Source organism: Martes martes, assembly GCF_963455335.1.
Source record: "Martes martes genome assembly, chromosome: 10".
NCBI lineage: Eukaryota > Metazoa > Chordata > Mammalia > Carnivora > Mustelidae > Martes > Martes martes.
The window spans coordinates 2,377,582-2,402,644 of record NC_137898.1 but is presented as its reverse complement, the minus strand read 5'-3'; the positions used below and the strand labels follow the sequence as shown (position 1 = coordinate 2,402,644).

Here is a 25,063-nt window from a genome sequence, read left to right as displayed (position 1 = left end):
GCAGAGGCGAGGAGATGGGATTTTAGTCCCGACGGTGAATCTTCGGAAGATCGGAGCGTGGGGTGGTTGGCCTCGCTTTTACAAACGGCCCTTCCTCTCTCCCTCCTTCCGTCTGCCGCGTCCACAGTGCCTGCCTCTGAGCCGGGCCAGCGGTCAGTCACCGGGCTGACCCTCAGGGTATGGTGGGGGGGGGGCGTCCCCAAAGCAGAGCGCTTCCCACCGACCTGCAGACTGTGATCTGTCACTGTGGTCCGGGCTGGTTCTGTGACGAGGCTCCCCCCCGACCCCACCCCCCGGGCAGCTCGAGGTCAAGGGCAGCCCCCTGCCAGGCCCCCCGGGGACACAGTATAAGACACGTCCACTCTGAGGGCTGCGGACAAGCGAGCACGCCTGCTCTAGCCTCTTCCAGGCTCCGTGGGGCCCTCAGGACCACGTCCCCGGGCAGCTGCCTGGGGCCCCTCCACAGTCAGGACGACACCCACCCCCGGTGCCCTCGGGACGGGGCGAGGCGCGCAGCGGGTCCCTCGTGGTGTTGGTGGAAAAGCCGCCTCTGCCAGGTCACAGTCTCTCCCCAGTCAAGCCCAGGTGCCTACATTTGCCGAGGGGGAAGCGGAAGGCTGGAGGTCACGTGAGTGGGCAGATTGCCCGGGAGCTGTGCTGGGGCGCCCAGCACGCTCGCCATCCCCAACTGAGGATGTCAGTCTGTGTATTCATCGCTGGGGACAAGGCTGGGGGCGGCCGTCGCACCAAGACCCCTCTGTCCTCCACTGAGCCTGGCCTGAAATCCCAGCCCCTGTGCGCCGGGCGTGGCGGGAAGGGAGCGGGAGGCACGTGAGTAAATGGAGGTGCTGCCCCCACGGTGAGGGGTGCTCCACGTGGCCCCACGCTCCAGAGGTCCGTGCTTCTCTGTGCCACACGCTATTTCCCAAGCCCTGCAGGTGCCCCCAGGCTCCCCCCTCGTGCCGAAAAGAAACCTGCCCGCTCCCAGGAACCCCGGGCACACATTGGCACCCGCTGGCCACTCAGCAGTCCTGCTGGAGACGCGTGGCCAGAAGTACGGTGGAAACCCGGTGTCGAAGCAGGCAGCCAGAGCCAGCCCCGGGACGCCCCGTCCCCAGGTCCAGCCTTGGTGCCCGTGGGGGCCTCCTGGCCTCCTCCCAGGCTGGACGCTCTCCTTGCGTCTTCCCTCACCCCTACACTCAAGGACCCAGCAGGTCCACTGCCAGGATCCCCTTCTGCCCTCCCAGAGAGCGCCCTGGATCGCCCTCCCTGCATGAGCTCCAGCAGACGCCCAGACGGCTCTCTGGGCGCTTGGGGCCGAGGTGCTGGGGCTGGTGTGGCCCAGGCGGGGCGGACGGACGGTTCACAGGTGCGGCTGCTCCCAGGGACCGTGTTTGGAACAATTTTCAAGCTGATCCCTGGATAGCTCTCAGCCCACCCAGGTCCTCCGGGTGTGCCGCCGGTTGGCATGACCTTCCTCCAGTGACAAAGCGAAGGCATGTGATGAACCAGCACCCGTTCCAGAAGGTCCCGGTCCCCCACCCTTCCCTAGACTTGGTGCTCTCATCAGTAAGACGTGCATGTTGCCCTCAAAGGCACTCGGTTCTTGCTGGCTTGGGCGGGGTCTAAGGGTTTGAGTCTGGGATACCTTCTCCAGACGTTGGCTTCCGGCTTGCACCGACCCCCAGGATGCCAGGGCCCTGGTGGGCATGGCCATTCCGAGCTGTGGGGTCCTAAGCTGGCCCTGGGTGGAGCCAGATCCAACCCACCATGGCCAGCTCAGCACCCAGGGAGCCGTGCTGGCTTGCTGGAAGGTTCCGGGGTGGGTGGGCGACAGCTGCGTGCTGAGGGGGGCCGCTGCCAGGGCCGGAGGAGGACATGGGCAGCAGCGAGGCACTGTTGGCCCAGGGACATGCACAGATGGCGTGGCCAAAGGCATGATGACCGAAGCTCTCTGGCTTTGGGGGCCTGGTGTGGGAGCAGGCCAGCAGGAATGGCCAACACCTTCTGGGGCTCGCCGGGGCTCCTGATAGAAGGGCAGGGGCAGGAGGGTCTGGGGCTTCATGTGGGAGATGGCTGGAGCCCTGAGGGGGCGAGGGGGCTACCCTCGGTCCAGGGCTACCCTGGATCTGCGGAGGGTGCTCGGCGACAGCGAGAGGACCCGGGAGGTCATCGGCCTAAGCCAGGCAGGCGTGAGGGGCCTGTGCAGTGGGAACGGGAAGTGGGCCAGGTGGGGTTCCTGCAAGCAGAGGGGAGCACTGCGTACCTTCCTGGGCTGGTTGCATCATGGCAAGCCCCTTCACCCCGATCCCAAAGGCTCCATTGGGAAACCCTGGAGGGAGTTGAAGGGTGACCCCCCAAAAGATAGACCATCGTCCTAACCCCAGAACCGTGAACCCCAGAACCCTAACCAAGAACCAACTTACTTGGTAATTTGGGACTTACAGATGGACCAAAGTGAAGGGTCTTGGCATGAGTTCATCCTGGATTGTCTGGTGGACCCTAAATCCAGTGACCTGTAGGAGACAGGAGAGGGGGTTTAAGACAGACACACAGGGACGGGGCCACGTGACCTCGGAGGCAGAGGCGGGAGGGACACGGCCACAGCCTTGGGATGCGTGGAGACCCCGAGGGAAGAGGCGGGAAGGACCGTCCCCTGGGGCCTCCAGAGAGCGCAGGGTCCTGCCCCCACCTGGAGTTCGGACTTCCGGCCTCCAGAACCGGGGCAGAATGAATGACTGCAGCCAAGCTGTCCAGCGGTGGTCAGCTGTCCTGGCGGCCCCAGGACACTCATGCACCCCGCTTTGGGGAAACTTGTTGGATGTCTTCCAGAAGCCTTGTGACCCAGTGGAGCCGCCCTCCCCCCTCCCTCCTCCCCCCGGCCACCTCTATGGTCAGCGGCTGACACGGGCCGGACTTGGGGCTCGCTGGGCAGCTTCTCAGCTGGGGGAGGAGGAGGGGGCCAGGGCCCTGTTGGGGGAGCACTCCAGGCCTTCTGCCTCCGCCTCCACAGGCCGTCGTTGGCTCTAGGGGGATGTCCAGCATTCTGCCCTGATTAGAGAGGAGAGCCTGGAGGGGAGGTCATGTGCTCACCCCATGTGGGGCCCTCCCACACACTGGATGATCTGGGAGTCTAACCCCACCTGGCGCTGGGAAACCACTGGGACGCTCCCCGCAAGCACCGCCGCCAGGGGCTGGGACAGGCTGTCCCTTGACACCGACCTGAGGCTTCTTGGACGGATGGCCCGTGCCCAGGGCTGGGTTCCCTGCGGTGTCCGCGAAGGCAGGCGTAGGTGGAGGGACTGTGGGCTGTCAGGACCCAACCTGGTGGGCGGGTGTCCGTAAAGCCCACCCCGACCCGGAAGGACACGTCATGACCCGGGGCCGGCCTCCTGTCTCTCTTGTCATTTTTAGCTGTCACCCGCTGTTCACGAGGTGCCTTGGTGCTTCATGCCTTGGGACTTGTCCTCTCCTAGTGTGAGCAGCGTGTCTGGGAACAGACCAAAATGCAGGCTCAGATTCTCAGCCCCGAGAGCTGCGGGGGCCCAGCCTTGGGGCCCCGGCTCTGCAGGGGGTCTCTGGACCCTTCTCCTTGTCTCAGTGACTCCCCTGGACAGCTCCCAGGTGGCAGGATTTGGGGCTGGGTGGCCTCTGCTTCAACATCGGGAAATTGGGCTCAGACGTGCCCACCGTGCTGCAGAGAAAGGCTCTTGGGTCCGGGCCAACGCCACACGGCTTGGGGTAAGCCGGGGTCCCGCGGGGGTGATGCTCGGTCGTGAAATTCAGCTTTTTAAAGAAGACGCGGCGCCCCTCACCAAATGCCGCCGCAGCTCGTTCCTGCACGGTGCCCCGGCCCGCCCCCCGACGGATTGCTCTCGTGGGTGAGTACGAGTCCCGGCGTGGACGGGCCGGGCGCGCTTCCCCATCAGCCTGCGGGGGCTGGGCCGCCGGCACACTTTGGCGGTCTTGAACACGTGTGTTCGCATTGTTGTGTGGACCTTTGTTTTCATTTCTCTCTTAGCCTCTTTGGGGACCCTTGGCATGGTCCCCCCGTCCCCCTGTTTTCTCGGGTCAGGCCGTGACACTTTCTCAGCAGGAAGCCAGGCGACCTCACGCAGGCTTGGCTCAGGACTGGGACGGTAGGCTCCCGGCGGGCGGGGGGCTGGTGGCCCGGCCTGGGGGCCTGCGGACTTGGCCGCCACACCCTGGAGATGCCGGGTCGCCTTTCCGGACGGTCCCCTACTGTGGCAGGACAGGAGGAAGGTGCTCGGGCTCTGTGCCGGCCTGGTCCCGCCGGACCCGCAGGCTCCCTTTCTGCGCCAGACACGTGACTCCTGACAGAACCGGTTTCCCCGTGCGCTGCCAGGGAGGGGCAGGGCGAAGCCGGGGCTGTAGGCCACCTGCAGCCTGACTCGCGGTCACTGCCAGCTGCCACGGTCGGTTACCCCACAAGGGCCCGGAAAATAGGCTCCCCTCACACCCCAGCAGCTGCCCGCCCAGCCCGTCGGCGGGGCAGTAAGGCCTTGCGCTGGAGGATGAAGGGAGGGGGCCTCGGGCCATGCAAGCCCCGTTGGCTCTGCCCAGGAGAGGTGCGGACAGCCTCTCCCCCGATAAACGCAAACCCACAGGGCCTGGCCGCACAGCACATAGTGGGCGCGCTGGGCTGTGGGAGCCACGGTTGGACCCGCTGCATGCCGCGCCTGGAAGCAGGGGTGTGAAGGACACCGTCCCCCCGGCGGGGTTGAGGACTGTCCTCCAGGGCGCACAAGGCCGGGGCTCCAGCAAGGAGTCCACAGGCAGCCCCGCAGACATTCTGTTCTGCTCTGGCTCTCAGGACAGTCCCGGCAGCTGTGGGGCCATCCCAGGGGCTCAGCATCACCCGCCCTAGGTGAGCTGTGGGTCGGGGGCCTCCCCTAACCAGCCCCATGCCCCGGGCAAGTCCACTCATCCTCGGGGCCTCAGTTACCGCAGCTGTGGAATGGAGAGAAGGCAGGAAAAGGGAGCATTTGGGGTCGTTTTGCTTTCAAGACGTGCATCCTCCGAGCCCCTGGACAGAGTGGGAGGCGGGGGGGGGGTGCGGATCGTGCCTGCCGCCCTCCTCTGACTCACTCAGCATCCGGGGCCAGTGAGGACACAGTGCAGGGGTGGCGTGCGCACGTTGGTGGACCTTCTGCCGTGTGAGAACTGGGACTGATCGGGGAGGAGGGAGTTCCTGGTTTATGCAAGGACTCACCTCCGAATCCGGGGAAGCCAGGCCTCCCTGCGGCCCCTCCATCCACGCGGCTCGAGGGGTGACCGAGCCCCAAAACCCTATGAAACCTGTGTCCACCTCAGTGCTGTGCGGGCGTGAGCTTGAGCCCTTCTGGAAGCCCCACTGTGTGGGGGACCAGGGGCCGAGGGGCTGGACCCGTGTGCTGGGGCGGAAGGGAGTCTAGGGTCCGTGAGACACGTCCTGCTGTTGGCAGGAGCGGTCACGGCTCTGGGTGGCGTTTCCACACGCGAGGAGTCCTTGGTGGCCCCTGCTAGCAGGGGAGGCTCCGCCGGCCATGCAGATCCAGAGGTTGGAGAGGAAGACAGGGGCTCTGCTCCCCTAAGTGGGCAGGCGGGGCACTTGGGACCTGTATTAAGGCTGTTAGAGCCTGAGCGTCATTTGCAGGAGCAGAGGAGACAAGGGGGGGGCAGGGTTCTGCCCCTCCAAGGCGGGGAGGCATTCCCCCCCAGATCTGGAGCCTCGTTCCCAGCAGAGAGCGGGGGCTTCGTTAGAAAAGGAGCCTTCCCCCGACCCAGGCGCCCATGTGGCCGTGGGTCTGTGGAGTCCGAAGCCAGCCGGGCATTAAGGAGGGAGCCGTGGAATCGCACGCCGGGTGGGCAGCCGTCCGACGTGTCTTCTCTGTGATGTATTTTGAAAGGTTAGTTCTGGGCACAATTTTAATCATGTTGACCCAGGCTCCTGCTCATGCTTCTGTCTCTCAGCCCTCCTGGGGCCGGACCTTAGCAAAGCAAAGGTGTTCCGTGGGCGGGAGGCAGCTGCAGCCAGTGGGGGCAGGACAGGAGCCGGCCGAAATCCCACTGTGTTCCAGGGACATCCACCTGGCCGGTGCCCGCGGCCGGTTCTGGGACATGACAGCCGCGTAATTACCGCTCAGCATCCGCCAGCCCGGATTCCCCCGGGGCTGCGAGCGAACCGAGGGTCCCCGCGTGCACGTCGGCCCCGCCACCAGGGTCACTCCACCTCTGTCTGAGCCCTTCCCTCAGCCCGGCATCCCCAGGTGGTGGCTTCCGTGGGGACGGCTCCCTATGAAGGGAGACCGCGCTGGTTCCCGCGGGCCCTGGCGCCAAGCCTCCCCGGGACCCGCGGCGCACCTGTGCTCCTCAAACACCGGGCTTCCTTCCTTAGGGCTTAGCATTAGCCCCAGTAATAGTGCACGTGTGTTGGCAAGCAGGGCATCCCCGGCTGCTGCCTCCCCCTGCCCTCCCCTCCACCCCCCGCATTTCTTCTGTTCTCACTGTGGGGCTCCAGGCTGCGATGACTCCCATCAGCAATGAAGGCGAGAATGGAGAGCAGCCCGTGTCTGGGTGTATGGGTCAGGGTCCTCCTGTGTGTGTGTGTTGGGGGGCGGGGAGCTGGGAGCCCCCAGCAGCCTCCCAGTCGCTGGCTTGATGCCGTGCCGCAGGTGGGTGGGGGGACACTGCCTGTCCCGTGGTCCAGGCTTCCCCTCTTTCTGCCGGGGGAGGGCCCCTAGACCAGGATGGGCTGGCAGACGTGGTGGCATCGTGAAGCTCCAGTCACAACCCCGGACCAGCCTCGGGGACAGCCCAGTGGGATTTCTGTTGTGGGAAGGCTGGATGCCCCATTTCCACAGACCCCACATGCCCGGCAGCCCGGGACCGGGGGCTGTGCAAAGGGGGTCCTTCAGGATCGGGGGCCTGTCTCCTCGAGTGTGCCGGGGCGTCCCCACCCAGTGCCGAGCAGCTTGGGCCCAGGCAGGCTGGCATTTAAGACAGCCCACGAGAGCCCGTGAAGGAGAGAGGGCGCGGGACGGTCCGGCCATCCTGCGGGCCGCCCCGTCCTGAGATGCGAGATGTGCAGAGTGGGAAGCCGCCATCCGAGCAGGGAGGGGAGAAACCGGCCTGAGGACTCAGCTTGCTGATGGAGCCCGGCATGGGGGGCGTGGAGGGGCCTGGCCTGGCTTCCCCTCTGCATAGGCAGGTCCTTGGTAGGACTGTCACTAGGTGGGCCCCTGCCCCGGCCTGCTCCCGACTACTCAGCCGAGGGCTGATGCCCCCGTCCAGGGCCCAAGCAGGGTTGGGTTCCTCCTGCACTCCCCTCCGCCCTGCCACCCCTGCCCCATGTCTTTGTCCCTGCTGTTTTCTGGCTTCTCCAGGGAGGGGCCCCCCACTCTTACCTACCTGCTGACCCCAGAGTCCCCTGACGGGAGCAGCTGCAGAGGGTCCCGTGGGGGTGGCGGGGGGTGGGCAGTGGAAGAGACCAGGGCGGGGGAGTCTGGAGGCGAGCATAGGCTTGCCCGCGCTCCTGGGGCTCTCCTGGGGTCAGCAGTGCCTGGCCGTCTGCAGCCCCGGGGTCCCGGCCTCGGGGACGGTGAGGCGCACGTGAGCTTCGTCTCCCGGCAGCCGGTGGCCCACTTTGCCCAGCTTTCCTGTCAGAGCCCGCCCACCCTTGGGGCTCCAGCCCTGCAGGGAGGGGAGGGGAGCAGCGTGGGCTGCAGATGGCCATGTGCCCGGCTCTGGCCACGTGCCCCCCTGTGGCAGCCACCAAACCGCCTGTCTGTCCCACAACCAGGGCAGCGGTGGCCGGTGAGGACAGCAGAGGCCCCCCAGGACAGAGGCCAGGCCCCCCCCCGAGATGGGGGGTGAGCGCATCTCTCCTAGAAGAGGATGTGGGGCCTGAAGCCACCTCCCTCTTCCAGACGTGGACACTGAGAGTGGTCCGGGACCCCTGTAGGCCTGGGTCACCTTGCTGGGCTCCCAGTGCCCCCGTTCTGGTCGCCCTCCCCACCACACCCCTGCCCCAGAAAGTACCACTGTTGAGCTGCGGCATCTGAAAATCAGTGCCCTTGCTGTCGGGACAGAGGGCAGGGTCGGGGTGGGACAGGGTGGGGTCAGGCCCGCAGGGGGCCACGCGGAGTCCTGCCGGGGGACCGGGTCCCCTAGAGCTGGGTGGGAACAGTGTGTGCCGGGGAGGGCGGGTGGGCGTGTGCCTGGGCCCGGTCTTAACCCCCAGCCACATGGCCCGGCTGAGTCAGCCTGGGAACACCCAGGTCAACAAGCCACTTCCTGCCGCTTCCCCAGGGCCCAGCCACTTGGTGGCCGTATCTGGGAAGCGTCTCTCCCACCCAGGCTCCTGCCACCACCAGCCTGGCCCCATCCACTCCTTTCTGGGTCTGGGCTCGGGCCTCCAAAGTACAGAAGGGACTCAGGGCTTGAAGCTGCGTCACCAGAAAGGGCACGGAAACAGGTCTAGCCGCGGGGCCCTCCCCTCGCCATTTTCCCTTTGGGGGCCTTGGTTTCTGCATCTTGAAAACAGGATGGTGAGCTCTGCCCCCCATCTCTCCTGTACCGTAAGCATCCCGTGCGGTGGACATGCATGAAGGGGCCCATCCCTGTGGACGGACTGGCGACACCCCAGCTCCAAAGCCCCTTAGGCCCCAAACACCCCGGCCCAGATGCATCGGGGTGGGCACGGCATAGCCCCGAGGGACCGGCTCCCACACCCCAAAATGCATGCGGGGGCTCTGAAGAAGCTGAGGCTCCCGTGGCCCGGTTTGAGCCCAGGTGGTCGGTGCCGCCCGGGGACCGCCGCCAGCCCAGCATGCTTCTGGAACCCCTGCTGGTGTCTGCTCTCCGTCATTGTTGGGCTGGACCACGTGGTGGCCTCCGTGGGGGGCTCTGGAGCCACGCGAGGCTTCCCACTGGCAGGGTCCTCGGGGTCACGAGCCTTGGGACCTGCTGAGCTCTCCGTGGGCTGGGAGGCTGGAGACCCCAACGGGTGGCCTCACGTGGCTTCGTCCCTGGGCTGCTCCGTGATTCCGGAGTGTTTTCCCCACAGCCTTTCACAAGCCACCGGGCCCAGACAAAAGTGCGGGCACAGCCACATTGGTGGTGCCATGGCCGTGGCGGTAGTGGCCAGACCACAGGCACGCATGTCTCCTGCTCCCACCAGCGACGGAGAGGAAACCTCCATTCACAGACAGGTGCTCGGAGGTACACGCGGCCCACGGAGGCCCATAGCCGTCAGAGCCTGGACGCTTCTCCCCAGGTCTGTGTGGGCCCCGGACCTCTGTGGGGTGGCATGTGGTCAGAATCGTCCCCCCACTTCTGTGCCTGCGGTGGGGATGGGAAGTGAGTTCCTTCCGTTGGATTCTGCTGGATTCCTTCTTGGCCTCAGCCCTTCCCACTGAAAGCCGAGGCTTGGCGAGTTTTGGCCCAGATAACCGTGCGTCCCCCCTGCCGAGCCCTGATAAGGCACCAGTGACCTTTCTTTATAAGGATCTCATTGTTCCGGCCCGAAGGTGGGCGTCTGGGTGGTGGTTGGGGGGACCGTGCTCCGAGGCAGGAAACTTCCCAGGAGGCGGCTTGCAGTGGGGGGCAGGGCACCGTGCCGCTCTGTGCCCACGCCCCAGGCCTCGCTCTCGGCCAGTGGGCCTTGGCTCAGAATCAGGGAGCCTGTCACCTGGCAGGTCCCCAAACAAGTGTTTGAACTCAGGAACATGGGGCTGGCCCAGGCCGGGGCAAGAGTCTGACCTGTACCTGTCTGCTCTGGGCCAGCCCCACGTGGGACCCATGGCCCACGGATGTCGGGGGGCTCTCATGCCCCAGGTGGGAGACGGGAGGGAGCACCCCTGAGCTCTTGGGCCGCTGGAGCCCTCAGCGGGGGTCTGTTTCCTCACCTCTCCTCTCTTCAGCCCTCTCTCCCTCCCCTCGGGCTCCGGGGCGGGGCGGAGGTGAGGAGGCCGCCCTCCCAGGGCCTGGGAGCCTTCCGTTTTCATCGCGAGGAGGTGTCAGCGGCCCAGTGTCTGGCTTGGTAGTCCTGGCGGCCCCGCAGCCTCTCAGTGCCGGGTCCCCCGGCCCCCATCCTGCCTCCTGCCAGCACCCGGAGTGCAGGGCTCACCCCACACCACACCGGGCGTGGCGGGCAGGCCGGAACAGGGAGCTCTCTGGGGCTGCGCTGGAAATGCGCCCCAGACCGACCCTGGTCACCTCTCCGGGATCCGCCCCTGACCTGCGGGAAAGGAGGAACGGGGGCCGTTTGTCGTGTGGCCTTTGCTCACCCCAGGGACCTCCGGGGTACCGAAGCCCTGAGCCATGCTGTGAGCCCCTACTCCGGGCTTGTGTGGGATAGACAGTGAACAGGACAGACAGACGCCACCCCCTCTCCTAGAGTGTGCGGCGCCCTGTGGGGAAAGAGCGAGAGAGGGACACCAGGGAGAAGGTTCTGAACCCCCAGTGCCATGTGGAGAATTTGCCTATGTGAGGTGAGGGGGGGCAGCCCTCCGGGAAGTGACATTTAAGCTGAGTGTGGGAAGGACCCCACCAGGCAGAGATGTGGGCCAGGGCATTCCAGGGAGGCCCTTGGGCACGGGCTCTGCGTTTTCCAGGGACAGAAAGGGGCCCGTGTGGCCGGGACAGTGAGTGAGAGGAGGGGCGGGGTCGTGGAGGGGCCGGAGGACGGGGCGAGGAGGGGATTGAGTCTGGACCGTGTTCCGCCGCTGGGGAGATGTGACCTGGATTTACTTCTGCTGTGGATCAAACGGCATCTGCTCCCCAGCATCTCGCCCAGCCTCGACCGCAGCGGAGGGAAGCACCCAGTGTCCACAGCAGCCGGGGCGGGCAGTGAGAGCTGTGTAGACCCTGCAGCCCTGCTGAGTAAGAGTGCTGCCCGCCCGATCCAGGTGTGGGGCGTCGGGACAGAGGGGATGCCCGCTGGGGCGCACCTACACTGCGTTCGGGTGGGAGGGTGTCTGTGCCCGCAGTTAGGTCATTTGAATGTCACCTCGGATGGGTCTGATTGGGGGTCACCTGGGTCACCTCTGATGGCTAAGAGAGGGGAGGAGGGATATCAGGCTGCTCGGCTGACTGGATGGAAGGATCCATGGAGGAGGGAGGGAGGGAGAGATGAGAGGTTGGGCAGACAGATGGTGGACGGACGGACAGAGAGGCGGATGAGTGGATGGACGGCTGGATGCGTGCGTGATCGATTGGATGGTATGTGGGCAAGTGAACGGGTCGATAAACAGATGAGTGGGTGGCTGGGTGTTGGATAGATGGACAGATAGGTAAGTGGGAGGAAGGAAGGGTCGGCAGGTGGATGGATGGTGGGGAGAGGAGGAGGGGGGGATGGCGTAGATGGGAGGATGGTTGGATGGAGGGGAAGAGAGAAGATGGTGTGGGAGGGCGGGGAGGGAGGGTGGCGTAGATGCACGGGTGGCGGAGCTCACAGAGTCCCACGGCCATCAGCAGTGCCAGGAGGAGGCCCGCTGTAGGGTCTGAGAAGGCCGCCAGGATCCTCATGCCCTCCCCACTCCACCCTGCATGGAGCTGAGCCGGCTGTGAGCTGGTCTCAGGCGATGTGGGCAAGACTCAAGCCCTAGCAGAGGCCAGGCTCCCGGGGAGGGAGTCCTGCCTGTGCCACCAGCCCTCGTGGCTCTCCCGGGGGCCCCTCCAGGTCCAGGTCATGCCTGACTTACCCGGCAGGCTGCCCCTGTCCGCTGACCCTGCCGCGCATGGGTGGGCCGCCCAGACGCCCGCCCTGCTGGCCTGGCACGGGGGCTGCTGGACGCTGAGCCGAGGCCTGGGAGTGCGGGCGGGAGCCGGGTTCCACAGTGGGTCCCCGGTGCCTCAGGCTTGGGCCTGGCCAGTTAGTAGCTGTCTTGACCACGGGCCAGAATCCCACCCTCTCTGAAACCAGTTTCCCGTCTGTAAAACCACGAAGGTGACAAGCTCAGCCAGGTGACAAGGTTAAGAAGGGAGGGTCTGGAGGGCCCGGGGGCCCTTCACTCTGACCCCAGGCCGGGGGCCCGGAGGAGGGTCTGGGGCCGCCATGAATGCTTGGGGGCCACCCTGCCCAGCCCTGAAGCCCTGTCCAGTACCCCTCTCCCACCAGGTCCCAGCCCCGTCCTGAAAGGCCCAGGGCCTTGGGAGGAAATGGGGCCTCTGTCCTGGGCTTGGCGGGAAGACGTGGGCCCACCAGTGAGGGGGCCCAGGCCCCAGACCTGGAGGTGAGACGGCTCAGTGGGCCTTTCCCGAGCAGGTCCCAGGCGGTGGACGGAACACGGGAATGGGGGCCGGAGTCCCTGTCTGGCACCACCCCCGGCCATGACCATGGTCGAGGCCTTTAGCTCCTCTAGCCGCCATTTCCCCATCTGTAGCGTGGGCTGTCGGCCCCGGGGACTTAACGTCACTGGTCACTTGCTTGCGCCAGGCCCGCTCGGGACCCTGCTGTGAGGGGACAGGGGGACCCTGGAGGAGGCCCAGGCCCGCTCAGGAGTGCTGGGCCGGGCGGCCCCGGGGCTGTCTCGGGCTGGCTCTGGGGCGGGAAGGAAGCGCATTCAGGAGTGCCGGGCTTGGGGAGAGTGTGAATTAGGGCACACCTGGCTTTGCACACCTGTGCTCTCTCTGCGTGAAGCCGCTGGGGCGCCAGCAGCAGAGACCCCCGTGGAGGAGCCCAAGCAGCGGGAGGACGGACCGAGAGAGTGTGGGGCACAGGGTCCCAGGGCAGCGGCCTCAGGCGGGATGGACAGGCCAGCTCCCCCTGGTGCTCTGGGCCACTCGTTCCCTCTCTGGGGGCAGCGCTCGGCCGCCCCACCATGTGTATCAGCGGCCATCTCCCCACCGAGAGCCCCGTCACCAGGGAGGGAAGGTCTGGAGGCCCGGCATGGGTCAGTGGCACGTCTCAGGTCCCCATGGCCGTGGCCTGGGTCCGACAGAACCAATTTAGTGCTGGGCCTGGGGGCGGGATGCTGGCAGAGAGAGGTCCTGCCGCACCCGTGACGGGCCGCACTTGGCTGGGCTGGGTCCCAGTCCTCCCGTGCCCGCCCTGGTCCCCCGGGCATGGCCTTCCCTGGGCTGAGTGCCCCTCACTGGCCCGCGGGCCCCCCAGGCCCTCCTCGTGTGCTTCTGAGACGTCCCAAGTGACCGGGTCACCCCTGCCATGCACCCCCAACCCCGGAAGTGCCTCTGTCCCCCCGTCAGAGTGGGTGGGAGGCTGCCCAACGGGGGCCACCCCTGCTCTGCACGGGAGGTGTGACTGCATCTCTCCTTCCTTCCAGAAGCCTCCCAGTGCCCAGGCCATGAAGGAGGAGGCCTTTCTCCGCCGCCGCTTCTCACTGTGTCCGCCCTCCGCCACCCCCCAGAAAGTCGACCCACGGAAACTCAGCCGGAACCTGCTCTTCGGTGGGGAGAATGAGCTGTACCCCCTCAGCCCAGGTCAGCACCGGCATGGGCTGGGGGCCGGCACGGGCTGGGGCGGCCGTTGGGGCCTGGGTCCTCCCGGCTTTGTGCCCGGCTCTGTGACCTCAGGGCGGGTCCCTTCTCCTCTCTGTGCCATCCAGGCCAGGGTGGGCGACAGCCTTGCTTGGCTAACCCCTGCCCGGGTGCTGGACTGTGCCATGTGAACAAAGGGTTAGCAGGGCACTGGAGCCCTGGGACCGTGGGGCCAGGTGACGGTCTTTTGGCCGTGAAGGTTGGCAGGGGGCTCCCCGGCCCTGGCTCTGGGGGCACTCGCCTGTGGAAAGGCAGTATGGAGGGGCGGTCTCAAACCTAGCCCCCCAGGACAGGCAGCTTGAGTCCCAGCCACCCAGGACCAGTGGCAGGACCTCCCGGGCCTCAGTTTCCTCACCTGTAAAATAGGGGTATTAGTACCCCAGTCCAGACTGAGGCTCTCAGGCCTCTGGTGATAAAGCACTGAGCCCACAGGGCACAGGGTCACCTGCACCTGCTGGTGCCTTCCTGGTTCCAGGTGCTCTGTGCCCCATCACCTGATTCCGCACAGCCCACCCAGCAGAGCCTAAGCTGAGCATGCTGTCCCCGTCTGCGACTGCTGCCCCCAGAGAGGCCGGCCTTTCCTCCCGACCTGGCAGACCTCGCCTCCTCCCACAACTGTCCCTGCCTGGCCTCCTCCAGCCCCCCGGGCCCTCGCCCGCTGCCTGCCTGGGGAGGGAAGAGAGCGATACCCCAGGCCTTCCTGGCTGCAGTGTCCGTCCTGTCCCCAGAGACCCCAGGAGAGCCTCGGGCCGACACGCTGTCAGGACTTGGGGGCTTCTGGGCACCCCACCCAAAATCCAGAGGCAGATATGGAAACAGGCCACATGGAAGATGCCTTGTCAGGTGACACAGGCCAGAGGCACGGGACAGCTGGGGAAACACATCCGACCTCCATTCTCTGCTGGCGTGTCCTCAGGAGCCCAGGGAGGGAGAGGACAGGTCCCAGTTGGTGGCCAGTCTCAGGGGTCTTTGGTCCCCCGAGGGGCTGCCCCATGTAGTGCCTGCCCCAGCAGGCAGGGACCTTCTCCGGGAGGAGAGGAGCGGACAGGATCTGGGGACGGGGTGAGGAGGGACGTGTGGACGGAGTAGAAAAACCTGTACCCGCCTCTGACTGCTGCAGGGACAGAGCTCCTCCCTTGTGGGCTCCAAGGGCCCCCAGTCCTCCCAGCCCAGCAGGCAGCGCCCACACTGGGAGGCGACGGCAGCAGGACAGGCCGTTGAGTTGAGGGGGCCTGGAGGGAAGGGTGCCCTGGGAGCAGAGCAGAGAGCCCCTGCTCCCCCCAGCCCGCCCCGCCAGGACGATGCTCCCCCTTCCCGGAGCAGGGACCCGGCAGTAAGCTGGAGGGTGTAGCCGCGGGGTCTCCTCGGAGCCCACCCCTCGCCCCCCTGCCCGCAAACCCGAGCTCTGGAAACCCGCTCCAGAGTAGATGGGGCGGGGGAAAGGTGGCCGTTTCCCCGGATCGAATCCAGACACCTGCCGGGCCTCTTCCCTGCGAGAGCCAAGCTCCCAGAGGGTCAGGGCGAGAGGGGAGACCAGGCGTGGTCCGGGCACCCTGAACCCACCACACGCCTCGGAACTGGACACCATATTCTTCCTCTGAAAGCGGGGAGCCTGGCCTTATGGGACCCCAGAGGACGTGCTGCACCAGCACCCGGGGTGCCCGGGCTCCTCCTGCCGGTCGTGAGGCTCCCGGGTCCCTCCCAGCGGGGGACCCCGGCTGGTGGTGGTAGATCTCGGCTGGCTTGCTGCCTTGCGCGGGTGGCCTGTCCCCACCCCTCTTCTGCCTCGCGGGGGGCTGGGTGCCAGCCGGAGGGGCCGGTCTGCCTGCCGCACCCTGGTCCTCACCTTGGCCACTGTCTTGCAGGGAGGGACGTGGAGACCAACGGCCCATTGCCGCCGAGGGATGAAGGACCCCCGACCCCAGGCTCCGCCACAAAGGGGCCGCCGGTAAGAGCCTGGCTGTGGGAGGGCTCAGGGACAGGGGGTCTGCCCAGGGGACAACAGAAAGTAGCTCGGGGGGTGGGCAGAGCAGGGGCACCGGGCCCAGCCCGCCGCCCCCAGCCCGTGTGTGCTAAGAGGACCAGCTCTGCACCCCACCTCTGGGGAGGCTGGGACGAGGGACAGAGGGACAAACAGGGCTTGTCAGCTCGTTTATCGGAGCCCCCTTCTTGGCATAATACAGGAGGGGAGGCCGGGGACTGGGGAAGGTGGGCTACTTCGTGGCACTTCGGGGCAGAACACACCGTAAGAGGAGGCCTTGGAGTCTCTCTGTTGCAGGGAATCCCCCGAGGGACAGGCCCTCCCTCCCTCCGCCTGTGACTCGCTGCCCCTCCACCAGGGACGCCCCTCTGCAGGGGTCAGGGCGAGTCCTGGAAGCACACGCTCACCCCCATCCCACCCGCCGCGTGCTGCCCAGCCCAGCCCCTCTTCGCCGGGGCCCGGCTGTGCCCCTGCGGGCAGAATCTGGGTTCCGGGAGGGCGCCGAGGCCCCGGGCGCCGCGTGCAGGGTTTCATGCGCGCCCGTCTTCCCCCAGAGGGCCTCAGGCCCCCAGACACTGGTGGGGGTTGGTGGCTCTTGGTTCTGCTGATGGAGCTGAGGAGCAGAGCAGACAGACCCCAGGTGCCCCCCCTGCCCAGCCCCCTGCGGCCCCGTGTGCTCTCGAGTGACTGCCTCACTGCTCTCGGACCTCGTGCCCTTGTCCACCACGCGGGGCTTTGCTGTGGCTCGCGGGGTCTGTCCCTGCGTCTGCCTCGGGCGAAGAAGAAACCAGACCTTTGGGGGGAGCACCCCGCTCCGGAGCCCGTGTTTCCCTTTTCCCTTCCTGGGCCCCAGGGCAGCCAGCTGCGGGCGAAGCAGCCAGAGCACACTTATTTACTTACTAATTTTTATCTAATTAAGGCTTTTTTTTTCATTTTTCATTGCAGTAAAATATACACGCCCCCAATTTACTGACCTGTGTGTCTCTAAGCCCAAAACTCAGGGGCGTCAAGCCCAGTCACACTGTGGTGCAGCCGCCCCCCTTCCGTGACCGGAACATTCTGTCTCCCCAGACAAAACTCCGTCTCATAAGACCCCGACCCTGTCCCTCCCCCGGCCCCGGCGCCCACCGTTCACTCTCTGTCCCCCTGAGACCCCAACCCCGTCCCTCCCCCGGCCCCGGCGCCCGCCGTCCACTCTCTGGGTGAATTTGACGCCCCTGAGGACCTCACACACCTAAGTGCTGCAGTATTTGTCCCTCCGTGTGTGGCCTGTTTCACTCCGCATCACATCCCCAAGTCCATGCACACTGGCTGGTGTCAGAATGTCCTGCCTTTTCAAGACTGGGGAGTCCTCGCGGCCTGCATGGACACTCTGTTGACCCGTCCATCTGTCCCTTGGCGGTCGGGTTATTTATTTGTTCAAGATACAAGCTTCTGGCACAAAAACACTGAAAGCATAGTTGCGTCCTTCTACAACCCAATAAAACATACAAACAGCGTCAGAACCACGTGTCTGGGCTCGAACCTGAGCCCCCGTGCATCCGGTTATTAGGTCTGAGCTGCCCATGGGGCCGGGGGTGCCCGGGGAGGGCACACGGAGAGCGCATTGGTCCCGGTGGGGGGGCAGCACCAGACGAAAGGAGTCAGACCTGCAGCACGCCAGAGCCTGGGGTCAGGGGCAGAAAGGAGGGCTCCTCTGTGCACCCCCAGATTCCCAAGGGCGGCTCGGGGCTGCTGCCGGAGACACAGCCCGAGAAAGACACACACTAGTGGTGATGCTCTGTCTTTTGTAAGGTGGAATCCAAGTGTCCTAAAACCAGCCGTTGAAAGTGGGTTCAGGGACATTCAGTGTATCTGCCGTGCCTTGCAATCACCACCTCTGTCTCGTTCCAGAACATTCGGGTCCCCCAGCCCCAAACCCCGCCCCCTCACCAGCCCCGCAGCCCTGACTCTGCCCCCCGTGGCCGTGGATTTGCCAGTCTGTAGGTTTCGTGCCGATGGAATCATGCGACGTGTGTGGGCTCCGTCCTCCGAGCCTGTTCCGAGATCCCCCTGGCCCATGGCGTGTAGCCGTGCCCCGCTCCTGTGTAGGGCCAAGTGTCATCCCGGTGTGGACGGCCCACACCAGGCTGGTCCCTCCATCCACTGGTGGGCATCTGGGCTGTCTTCGTTCTTCAGCTCCTGGGGCCGTATAGGAGCCCCTAAGACTGGGATCGTGAGCCCGGTGGTTGCTCCGGGGTCACGTGGAATTCTCAAGATTTCTGTGTTTAACTTTTTCAAGGAGCTGCCCCACTCCCCTGCACAGACAGCATCTGCACCATTTTACAAACCTACCAGCAAGGAGGGAGGGCTCCCCGTTCTCACAGCCGCACCACACTTGGATTTTCTGGGCTTTTCCTCAATTGCTGTTGGAGTGGTCCCAGCGGTATGCGGTGGTGTCTCTGTGGTTCTGATTTGCATGTCCCTAGTGACCCGTGATCTGTGCATGTGCTTCTCGACCATCGTAGGACTCTTTTGGAGAAATGTCTGTTCGGGTCCTCTGCCCACCTTTGAATCATTGTTGTTGTTGGGTTGTAGAGCTCTTTACATATGCTGGACACCAGATCCTTGTGAGGTGTGTGATTGCAGTGCAGATGGTTTCTTGAAGTAACTTAAAGGTTGCGTGTTTGCGGTCAGACTCTGGAGGTCCTAGCTCTGAGCTGCGTTTTGCCTGCGTTCTGCACCGTGTTGTCACCGTTCTGTGTTACCGCGCTGTGCCTTGATGTGCGACAGTGTGCTGGTGGGCGCGGAAGGGCCCAGGGGGCCTGGGCTGGGTCCCGGGGTGGCCCCGAGGACAGAGGAGCTGCCGGGCAGGGGTGCGGTGGCTGGAGCCCAAGTGGCCTTGCAGGACGGAGACCCACAGGGATGCGGGGCACGGACGCTCCGTCCCACCCACCTTCCCCAGGCCCCGAGCCTGCTTCTCGTCCTCTGTCGCCCGGAACAAGGACAGCTGCACCCAGCCGCGCCTGGAGGAGAGCTGGGCGGCGGTTCCCTCACACTTTCATTCATTCATTCATTCATTCAAGATGCCTACCACACTCCCCACTGTCGTGCCCGGGGTGTGCTGGGGTGTCACTTCCCCTGGCAGGAGTTGTAGACGACAAACGGGACGGTCCCCATGGCTGTCGTCACAAGAGGTACTGGGCCAGCCATGGGCAGGCGTACAGCCTTGGGCTCGGGGGCCAGCAGGGCGGGCACAGCCGTCCTCCCCCTCCTGGGGAGTGGCTGGGAGGGGCCTGAGGGGGGAGCAGGGGCTTCCCGCAACAGGGAACAGCATTCCAGGCTGGGGGCACAGCCTGTGTGATGGTGCTGGGGCGCTGTGCGCGAGAGGCCCAGCTCCCCAAGAGGACTCTGGGAGCAAGCACCTCCGTGGGTCAGCCCCGGCCCCCAGAGGCCTGCCGCCGGCCAGCGGTGGGTATACACATCGTCACTTCCACTTTAGTTCAAAGATGGCATCCGGAGCAGAGTCCCCGTGGCCCCCCGTCCCTCCTGCCGTCAGTCCCAGCTCGGCCCCTCGTGAGCTGTGTGACCCCGGGCGGCTTCTGAGCCTCTCTGTGCCATTTCTCCTCACCTGCATGACGTGGAGAATGAGACGGTGCCCAAAGCCGCGCCTGGCACACGGCGCCGTGGGGACGACCGGCCTGCCTAAGGGTGCAGGTCCCAGCCCTGCGGCGTCCTGACCCACGGGGAGGTTCTTGCCTTCTCCGGGCCTCAGTTTCCCAGCCAGTCAAACAGGACAGTGACTGGCCCATGGCTCCAGCAGGCCAGGGGCTCAGGGCCACGGGGCCTCCCTCCCTTGTGTGGGGGCTCAGGGCGGCGGTGGCAGGAGCGCCCAGGGCACTCAGCCCAGAGAGCAGCTCAGGGCAAGCTGGCGCTTTCTGGAAAGGAGCAAGAGCGAGTCTCTGAGGCTTCGTGGTCCCCCGGGGTCTGTCTCAAGTGCTCATGCCGCCATCACAGAAAATGCAGCCATGAATCATAGGATTTTCACGTCTCACAAAATAAGATTTTTGACTTTCTTTTCAACCACTTAAACATCGGAAAGTATTCCGACTCACAGGCCGAACCGAGACAGGCAGAGGGCGGGATTCAGGCCCTGCTTTGATCTGCCCTGCCTCCTGGCTACCCTCACCACCCCCGGGCCTCAGTTTCCCCCTCTGTTAAAGGACCACGGCCCCTTGCAGCCCCAGACCCCTGATTGCTGCTCTCGGCCCACGGAGCACATCCAGCAGGCCCAGGAAGGCTGAGCCCTCTCCTCGGTCCACCTGCCTTGCCGCAGCCACGGGCCGCTCCCAGGGCACCAGGGACGAGAGTCCCCACTGCACTGCGGCCCCCCGCCCAGAGGTGGGGCACATGGCCGGGGATGGGGCGGATGCTTCCCGGGCACCTCGGAGCTCCTGCTCACATGCTGTCCTTGGCCACCCCAAGTCCTCCGTCTCTGTACCCCCACCCGCGGCACTGCTGCTGAGCCGAGCAGAGGGTGTGGCGCAGTGAGGGACAGGAGCAGCTTTCTCTGACCACAGGCCCACCTGGCCGCCGGTCTCCCAGCCCTCTGCGTACCGCCGTCCACGTGCTGATGCCCCTTCCGCCCCCCAGCTGAGTCTCTCTTGCAGGCAGAGTACAGACTGTACAATGGTTCCGACAAGGAATGTGTGTCCCCAACAGCCAAGGTCACCAAGAAGGAAGCTCTCAAGGTGGGCACGGGCTCGGGAAGAGGGACACAAGTGTGTCACATGCCAGAGGAATGGGCCAGCGAGGTCATCCCGCCCCAGCCTGCCAAAGGGTGGGGCAGACCACGTCCTGGCCACCTCCCCGTCCCCACACTTCCTCTCCTCTCCTCTCCCTGCCCCTGTCCTCACCCTCCACCCCAGGCTGGATCGTAGAGGTGCTGGCGGGTGGGACGGGGGCCAGCCGGGCCCATGTCCCTTGACATTCCCGCTGGGTGCCCGGCGTCCAGGCGCAGAAGGAGAACTACCGGCAGGAGAAGAAGCGAGCCACAAAGCAGCTGTTCAGCGCCCTGACGGACCCCAGCGTGGTCATCATGGCCGACAGCCTCAAGGTGCGCGGGGCGGGCAGGTGTGCGGTCTGGGCTTGGCCACCTCCGCGGTCACTCGGGAGCAGATCGGCATGTTTGGGCCTGTGGTCTGTGTCAGTGTCCTGGGGCATCCGTGACCAAGGACCACGAGCCTGGGGCTTTACGACGGAAAGGCCTTCTCTCCCAGTTCTGGAGGCCAGCGCCTGAAATGAAGCTGTGGCCGGGCCTCGGGCCTCCAGGCACTCGCGGAGGCCCCTCCCTGCTTCTCCAGCTGCTGGGGGCTCCAGGCATCCCCTGGCTGCCGGACACACCCCCGGCCTCTGCCCCCGCATGGCCCTGTGTGCCTGTGTCCAGATGCCACCCCCACTTCAATGTGGCCTCGTCCCCACCTGCTCCAATCTGCAGACACCCCAAATCCGGTTGAGCTGGGGGCCCCGGCCTGCAGATGGGGGTCCCAGGAGGCACGCCGAGCCCGGGGCTGGGGCACAGGGGTGGGGAGGCTGCGCTCTGGCTTCTCGGGCTGGGGTCAGAGGCCCGCGTTCAGTCCTTACTGAGTCCCGGGGGACGTGTCTGCACGCCCCCGCGGTGAGGGGAGAGCTGCCAAATGCTGCGGGTGCCTCAGAGGCCCAGAGGGACAGGCCTGTCTGCAACACAGGGGCCCCCATGGGCTCCTTCCCCCCCCCCCACAAAATTATGAATGAAAAATGAGATATCCAAGTGGGTATTTCTTTGGGATGAGAAAAGAAATGATGAGTGTCACGGCGTACAGAGCTGGCGACAGTCACTGGGGGCCGGCTGCTCGCAGGACCCCAGCAGGGCCTTGACCCTGGCCGTGGGCTCCCCAGGAAGTCTGCTCCCGGCTGCCAGGCATGTCTGCAGACTGGCTACCGTCTGTGCGCTCCCACCGTGCGCTCCCGATTCCGCGCTCCTTGCAAAGCCAGAACAGAGCTCGGCCCGCCCTGGCGCCGTCCCCCGCCCGCCCCGCCCCAGGCTGCCCAGGTGCCCCCGGGCTGTTGGCCTCCCCGACAGCGGCGCCCCTCCCCACAGATCCGGGGGACCCTGAAGAGCTGGACCAAACTGTGGTGTGTGCTGAAGCCGGGGGTGCTGCTCATCTACAAGACGCCCAAGGTGGGCCAGTGGGTGGGCACGGTCCTGCTGCACTGCTGCGAGCTCATCGAGCGGCCCTCCAAGAAGGACGGCTTCTGCTTCAAGCTCTTCCACCCGCTGGACCAGTCCGTCTGGGCCGTGAAGGTACCTCGGGGGCCCAGGGTCCAGGGCGTCAGGCCCCAGGGGAGGAGTGAGGCCTCGGGGGACGCCCCGTGGGAGGCAGGCACTGGGGGGCGGGGCTCCAGCTGGGCCCATCACCCCTCTGGTGTGGGGGCTGCGGGGCGGGTCTCTCGTGTGAGCCGCTGCTCCCAGCCCAGGACTCACGGGGGTCCGGTTATCAGATGAAACCCAGAAACCCAATTAGATTAGGATTTCGGACACACCGAATCGTTTCTGTTGGTGTAAGTGTGTCCCCGGTAGTGCACGGGCGATGCTTCTGCTGCACGAAGCTCTGCTCTTTCTCTGAGATCTGAAGCTAAGTGGGCTGATTCCGGCCACCCTAGCACGGGCGCCCAGGGCTCAGGAGCCGAGCAGGGAGCCCGCGGCTCCTTCCCTCTGCCACCGGGTGCCTGTCCGCGCCTGGCGGGTCTGCGGCCACATGTGTGTCGATGTGGGTGTGCACGAGTCCACGTGACCGGTGTGCTCCCAGTCCCTGGGTGTCCCCCCCCCAGGTGACGCCAGGTCTCTGTCTCCCCAGGGCCCCAAGGGCGAGAGTGTGGGCTCCATCACGCAGCCTCTCCCCAGCAGCTATCTGATCTTCAGGGCCGCCTCTGAGTCGGACGGTGAGTCCCCGCCTGCCCTGTGGGTCTGCCCTGTGGGTCTGCCCAGTGACCCTGAGGGAGGAGGGCACCCCAGCCGGCTTGTAAAGCAGGTGTGCGGGGCTGCTGTTCAGGCCCTTCCGCTGCCCCCCGAGAAGGACAAGCCTGGGCTTGGGTTGGGCAGGCCTGCCACTCGCTAGTACCTCCTGGAGCCTCAGTTTCCCCAAAGTGAAACAGAAACGGTAGAGCCCGGCTCCACGGGTGATAGGAGAATCGCATGACCTGATTTCAAGTCACCAGGTCACAGCCACTGCACGCCAGGCGCTTGCCGGGCACCCCTGAATCGGGAGGTTCTACCCACATGTGACGAAACGGGGCCCGGCCACCTGCCAGCAAGGAGAGCCGCGGCCTGGGTGGGATCCCAAGTTACCAGGACTCCCAGATGCAGCGCACGCTGTTGGGGCGCCCTCCAGTGGCTGCTCCGGGTAACGCGGCTGCCCCCTTCCTGGCCCTCAGGGCCCAGAGCCCTGGGCTGGTGGCCGGCCACCCCCTGGTGGACAGACTCCACATCCACGCTCCGGGAGGGACCCGTCATGCTCTTCCGGAGCCCACATTCTCGGGGGAGAGAAAAGCCGCTGTCGGACGAGGCCGATGCGGCGGCGGCGTGAGCGGGGTTCCTGCTGGGCTGGGACGCCATGGGCAGGCAGGGAGGGAGGGCCCAGGGCCCCTGTGGGTGTGAGGGTGGGCTTCCCGGAGGACGAGGAGGGGGCCTCGGAATGGGCTTCAAAGGATGCGGAGAGTTCGGGGTGTCTAGTCCTTTGAGGCAGCTGCAGAGTGGGTGTCCTGCTGGGGCCGCTCCTGTCACCCTCCTCTGCCCCCAGACGTTCAGCCCAGGCTGAGCCCTCAGTGACATCCCGTGAGAACCAGGGCCACCAGCCCTGCAAACCCTTGCCTCCCTGGGACACGGGGGCACCTCGGTGGACACGTGTCCCCACAGATGCTCACACCCCCGGGGACACGGAGGTGGTGCTGGCTTAGCCCCCCGGCTGCCTCCACGGGGAAGGCAGCAGGGGCGGGGGGATTCGGCGGCTCTGCCTCCGGGTCCACTCGCTGCACTCCTGGTCCACCCTCTGGAGCTGCCTCTCGGAGGCCCTGGCCAGCCCCCCCTCCAGGATGCTCCAGGCCCCTGCCCAGCCTGCCGCCCACCCTCCGGGCCCGTGCTCCAGGCCCGTGGGAGCCCCTGTGGCCCCTGAGACCTGTGGCAGGCAGTCCTCCTGAGGGAGCGCCTCCTCCCCGACTCTGTGGGCAGAAGTGGCAGGTGTCTGGGTGGAATTTGGGCTCTCAGTCTTGCTAAGGTGCGACCTTGAGGGAGTGCCGTGAGCGTCCTGTGAAGGGCATCCCCCCGGCAGGGTCTCCCCCTGACCCGGGCCTGCCGGCTGAGCCCCCGTCCTCCTCCACGTCTGCACCCCCCAGCACGCCCACCCCCACGGCCGCAGTACCTGCGCCCCAGGAGGATGGGGAAGGGATGGGGCGTCCCTGGCAGAGGAGGGCCACCCCCGGGGTGTGGAGTGGGCTCACCGCATGCCGCCCCGCAGGCCGCTGCTGGCTGGACGCCCTGGAGCTGGCCCTGCGCTGTTCCAGCCTCCTGCGACTCAGCACGTGCAAGCAGGGCCGCGACGGGGAGCCCGGGTCCTCGCCAGACGCATCACCCCCCTCGCTCTGTGGGCTGCCCCCCTCGGCCGCCATCCACGACCAGGACCTATGCCCGTGAGCAGGGGCGCAGCGGGCAAGGGTTGGCCCCTCCCAGAAGCCCAGGTCTCCTGCCTGCTCGGGACCCCAGGACCCTGGCTGTTGCTGGGACTCCTCCGTGGGGTCTCCTAGTATGTGGGCGGGGCCGAGCACCGGGGAGTCTGGTCCCCCAGATCAGGGGCTGGGGGCACCCAGGCCGTGCCTCTGACCGGGGGATCCACGGCGCACTGTGCCCCTCCAGGCTGAACGGGTCCTCCCTGGAGAATGACGCTTTCTCAGACAAGTCGGAGCGAGAGAATGCGGAGGAGTCGGATAACGAGACGCAGGACCACAGCGGGAAGACCAACGAGAGCGGGAGCGCCCAGTCGGAGACCCTGGAGAGCCCTGTGCCGAGGGGCACCACGTACGTGGAGCAGGTCCACGAGGAGTTCGGGGAGGTGAGAGCCCGTCCCCCCTGGAGAGCCGGGTGTCTCCCTGCACCTCACCCGCCTCCCTGAATCGGGGCGGGGGGGGGTGCTTGCTGCACCCCGGGGGCCGGGGGAGCAGATCGGGGGCCACAGCTCGGAGAGCGCGGGTGGGCCGTGAGGGCTCGGCTGAGGGTGCTGGGAAGACCACTGGGGCAGGTGAGGCGGGGGCTCCTGGGGTCCAGGCGAGGCCTTTAGAAGCCCAAGGGATAGAGGGGGAAGCCCCGGGCCCACCAGGCAAGAGCTGCCCCCGGGAGCTCCTGGGTAGCCGTGGAGAAGGGCCACCATGAGCCTGGCAGCTGGGAGTAGGGACAGGCCGGTGGCGCGGGGTAGATGATGCGGGTGAAGGGCTCGAGGCAGAGAGCGCGCAGCCCGTGGGACCCTTCTGAGGCTGAGCGCAGGCAGGACTCAGCTGAGCACAGACGAGGGGAGC

General features: G+C 66.1%; 1 protein-coding gene across 1 annotated transcript in view; it reads left to right on the top strand.

The window, feature by feature from the left end:
- The window catches only part of OSBPL5 (oxysterol binding protein like 5), a gene marked incomplete at its 5' end in the record, with an annotated part of 50,124 nt that overhangs the window by 13,907 nt on the left and 11,154 nt on the right, over window positions 1-25,063 (top strand). The window contains 8 exons of the mRNA XM_080816408.1: window positions 13,287-13,443; window positions 15,366-15,448; window positions 20,131-20,211; window positions 20,475-20,576; window positions 21,600-21,803; window positions 22,357-22,441; window positions 24,013-24,184; window positions 24,408-24,603. Of these exons, the coding sequence (XP_080672534.1) occupies window positions 13,287-13,443; window positions 15,366-15,448; window positions 20,131-20,211; window positions 20,475-20,576; window positions 21,600-21,803; window positions 22,357-22,441; window positions 24,013-24,184; window positions 24,408-24,603 (1,080 nt within the window). The remainder of the gene's footprint in view (window positions 1-13,286; window positions 13,444-15,365; window positions 15,449-20,130; window positions 20,212-20,474; window positions 20,577-21,599; window positions 21,804-22,356; window positions 22,442-24,012; window positions 24,185-24,407; window positions 24,604-25,063) is intronic.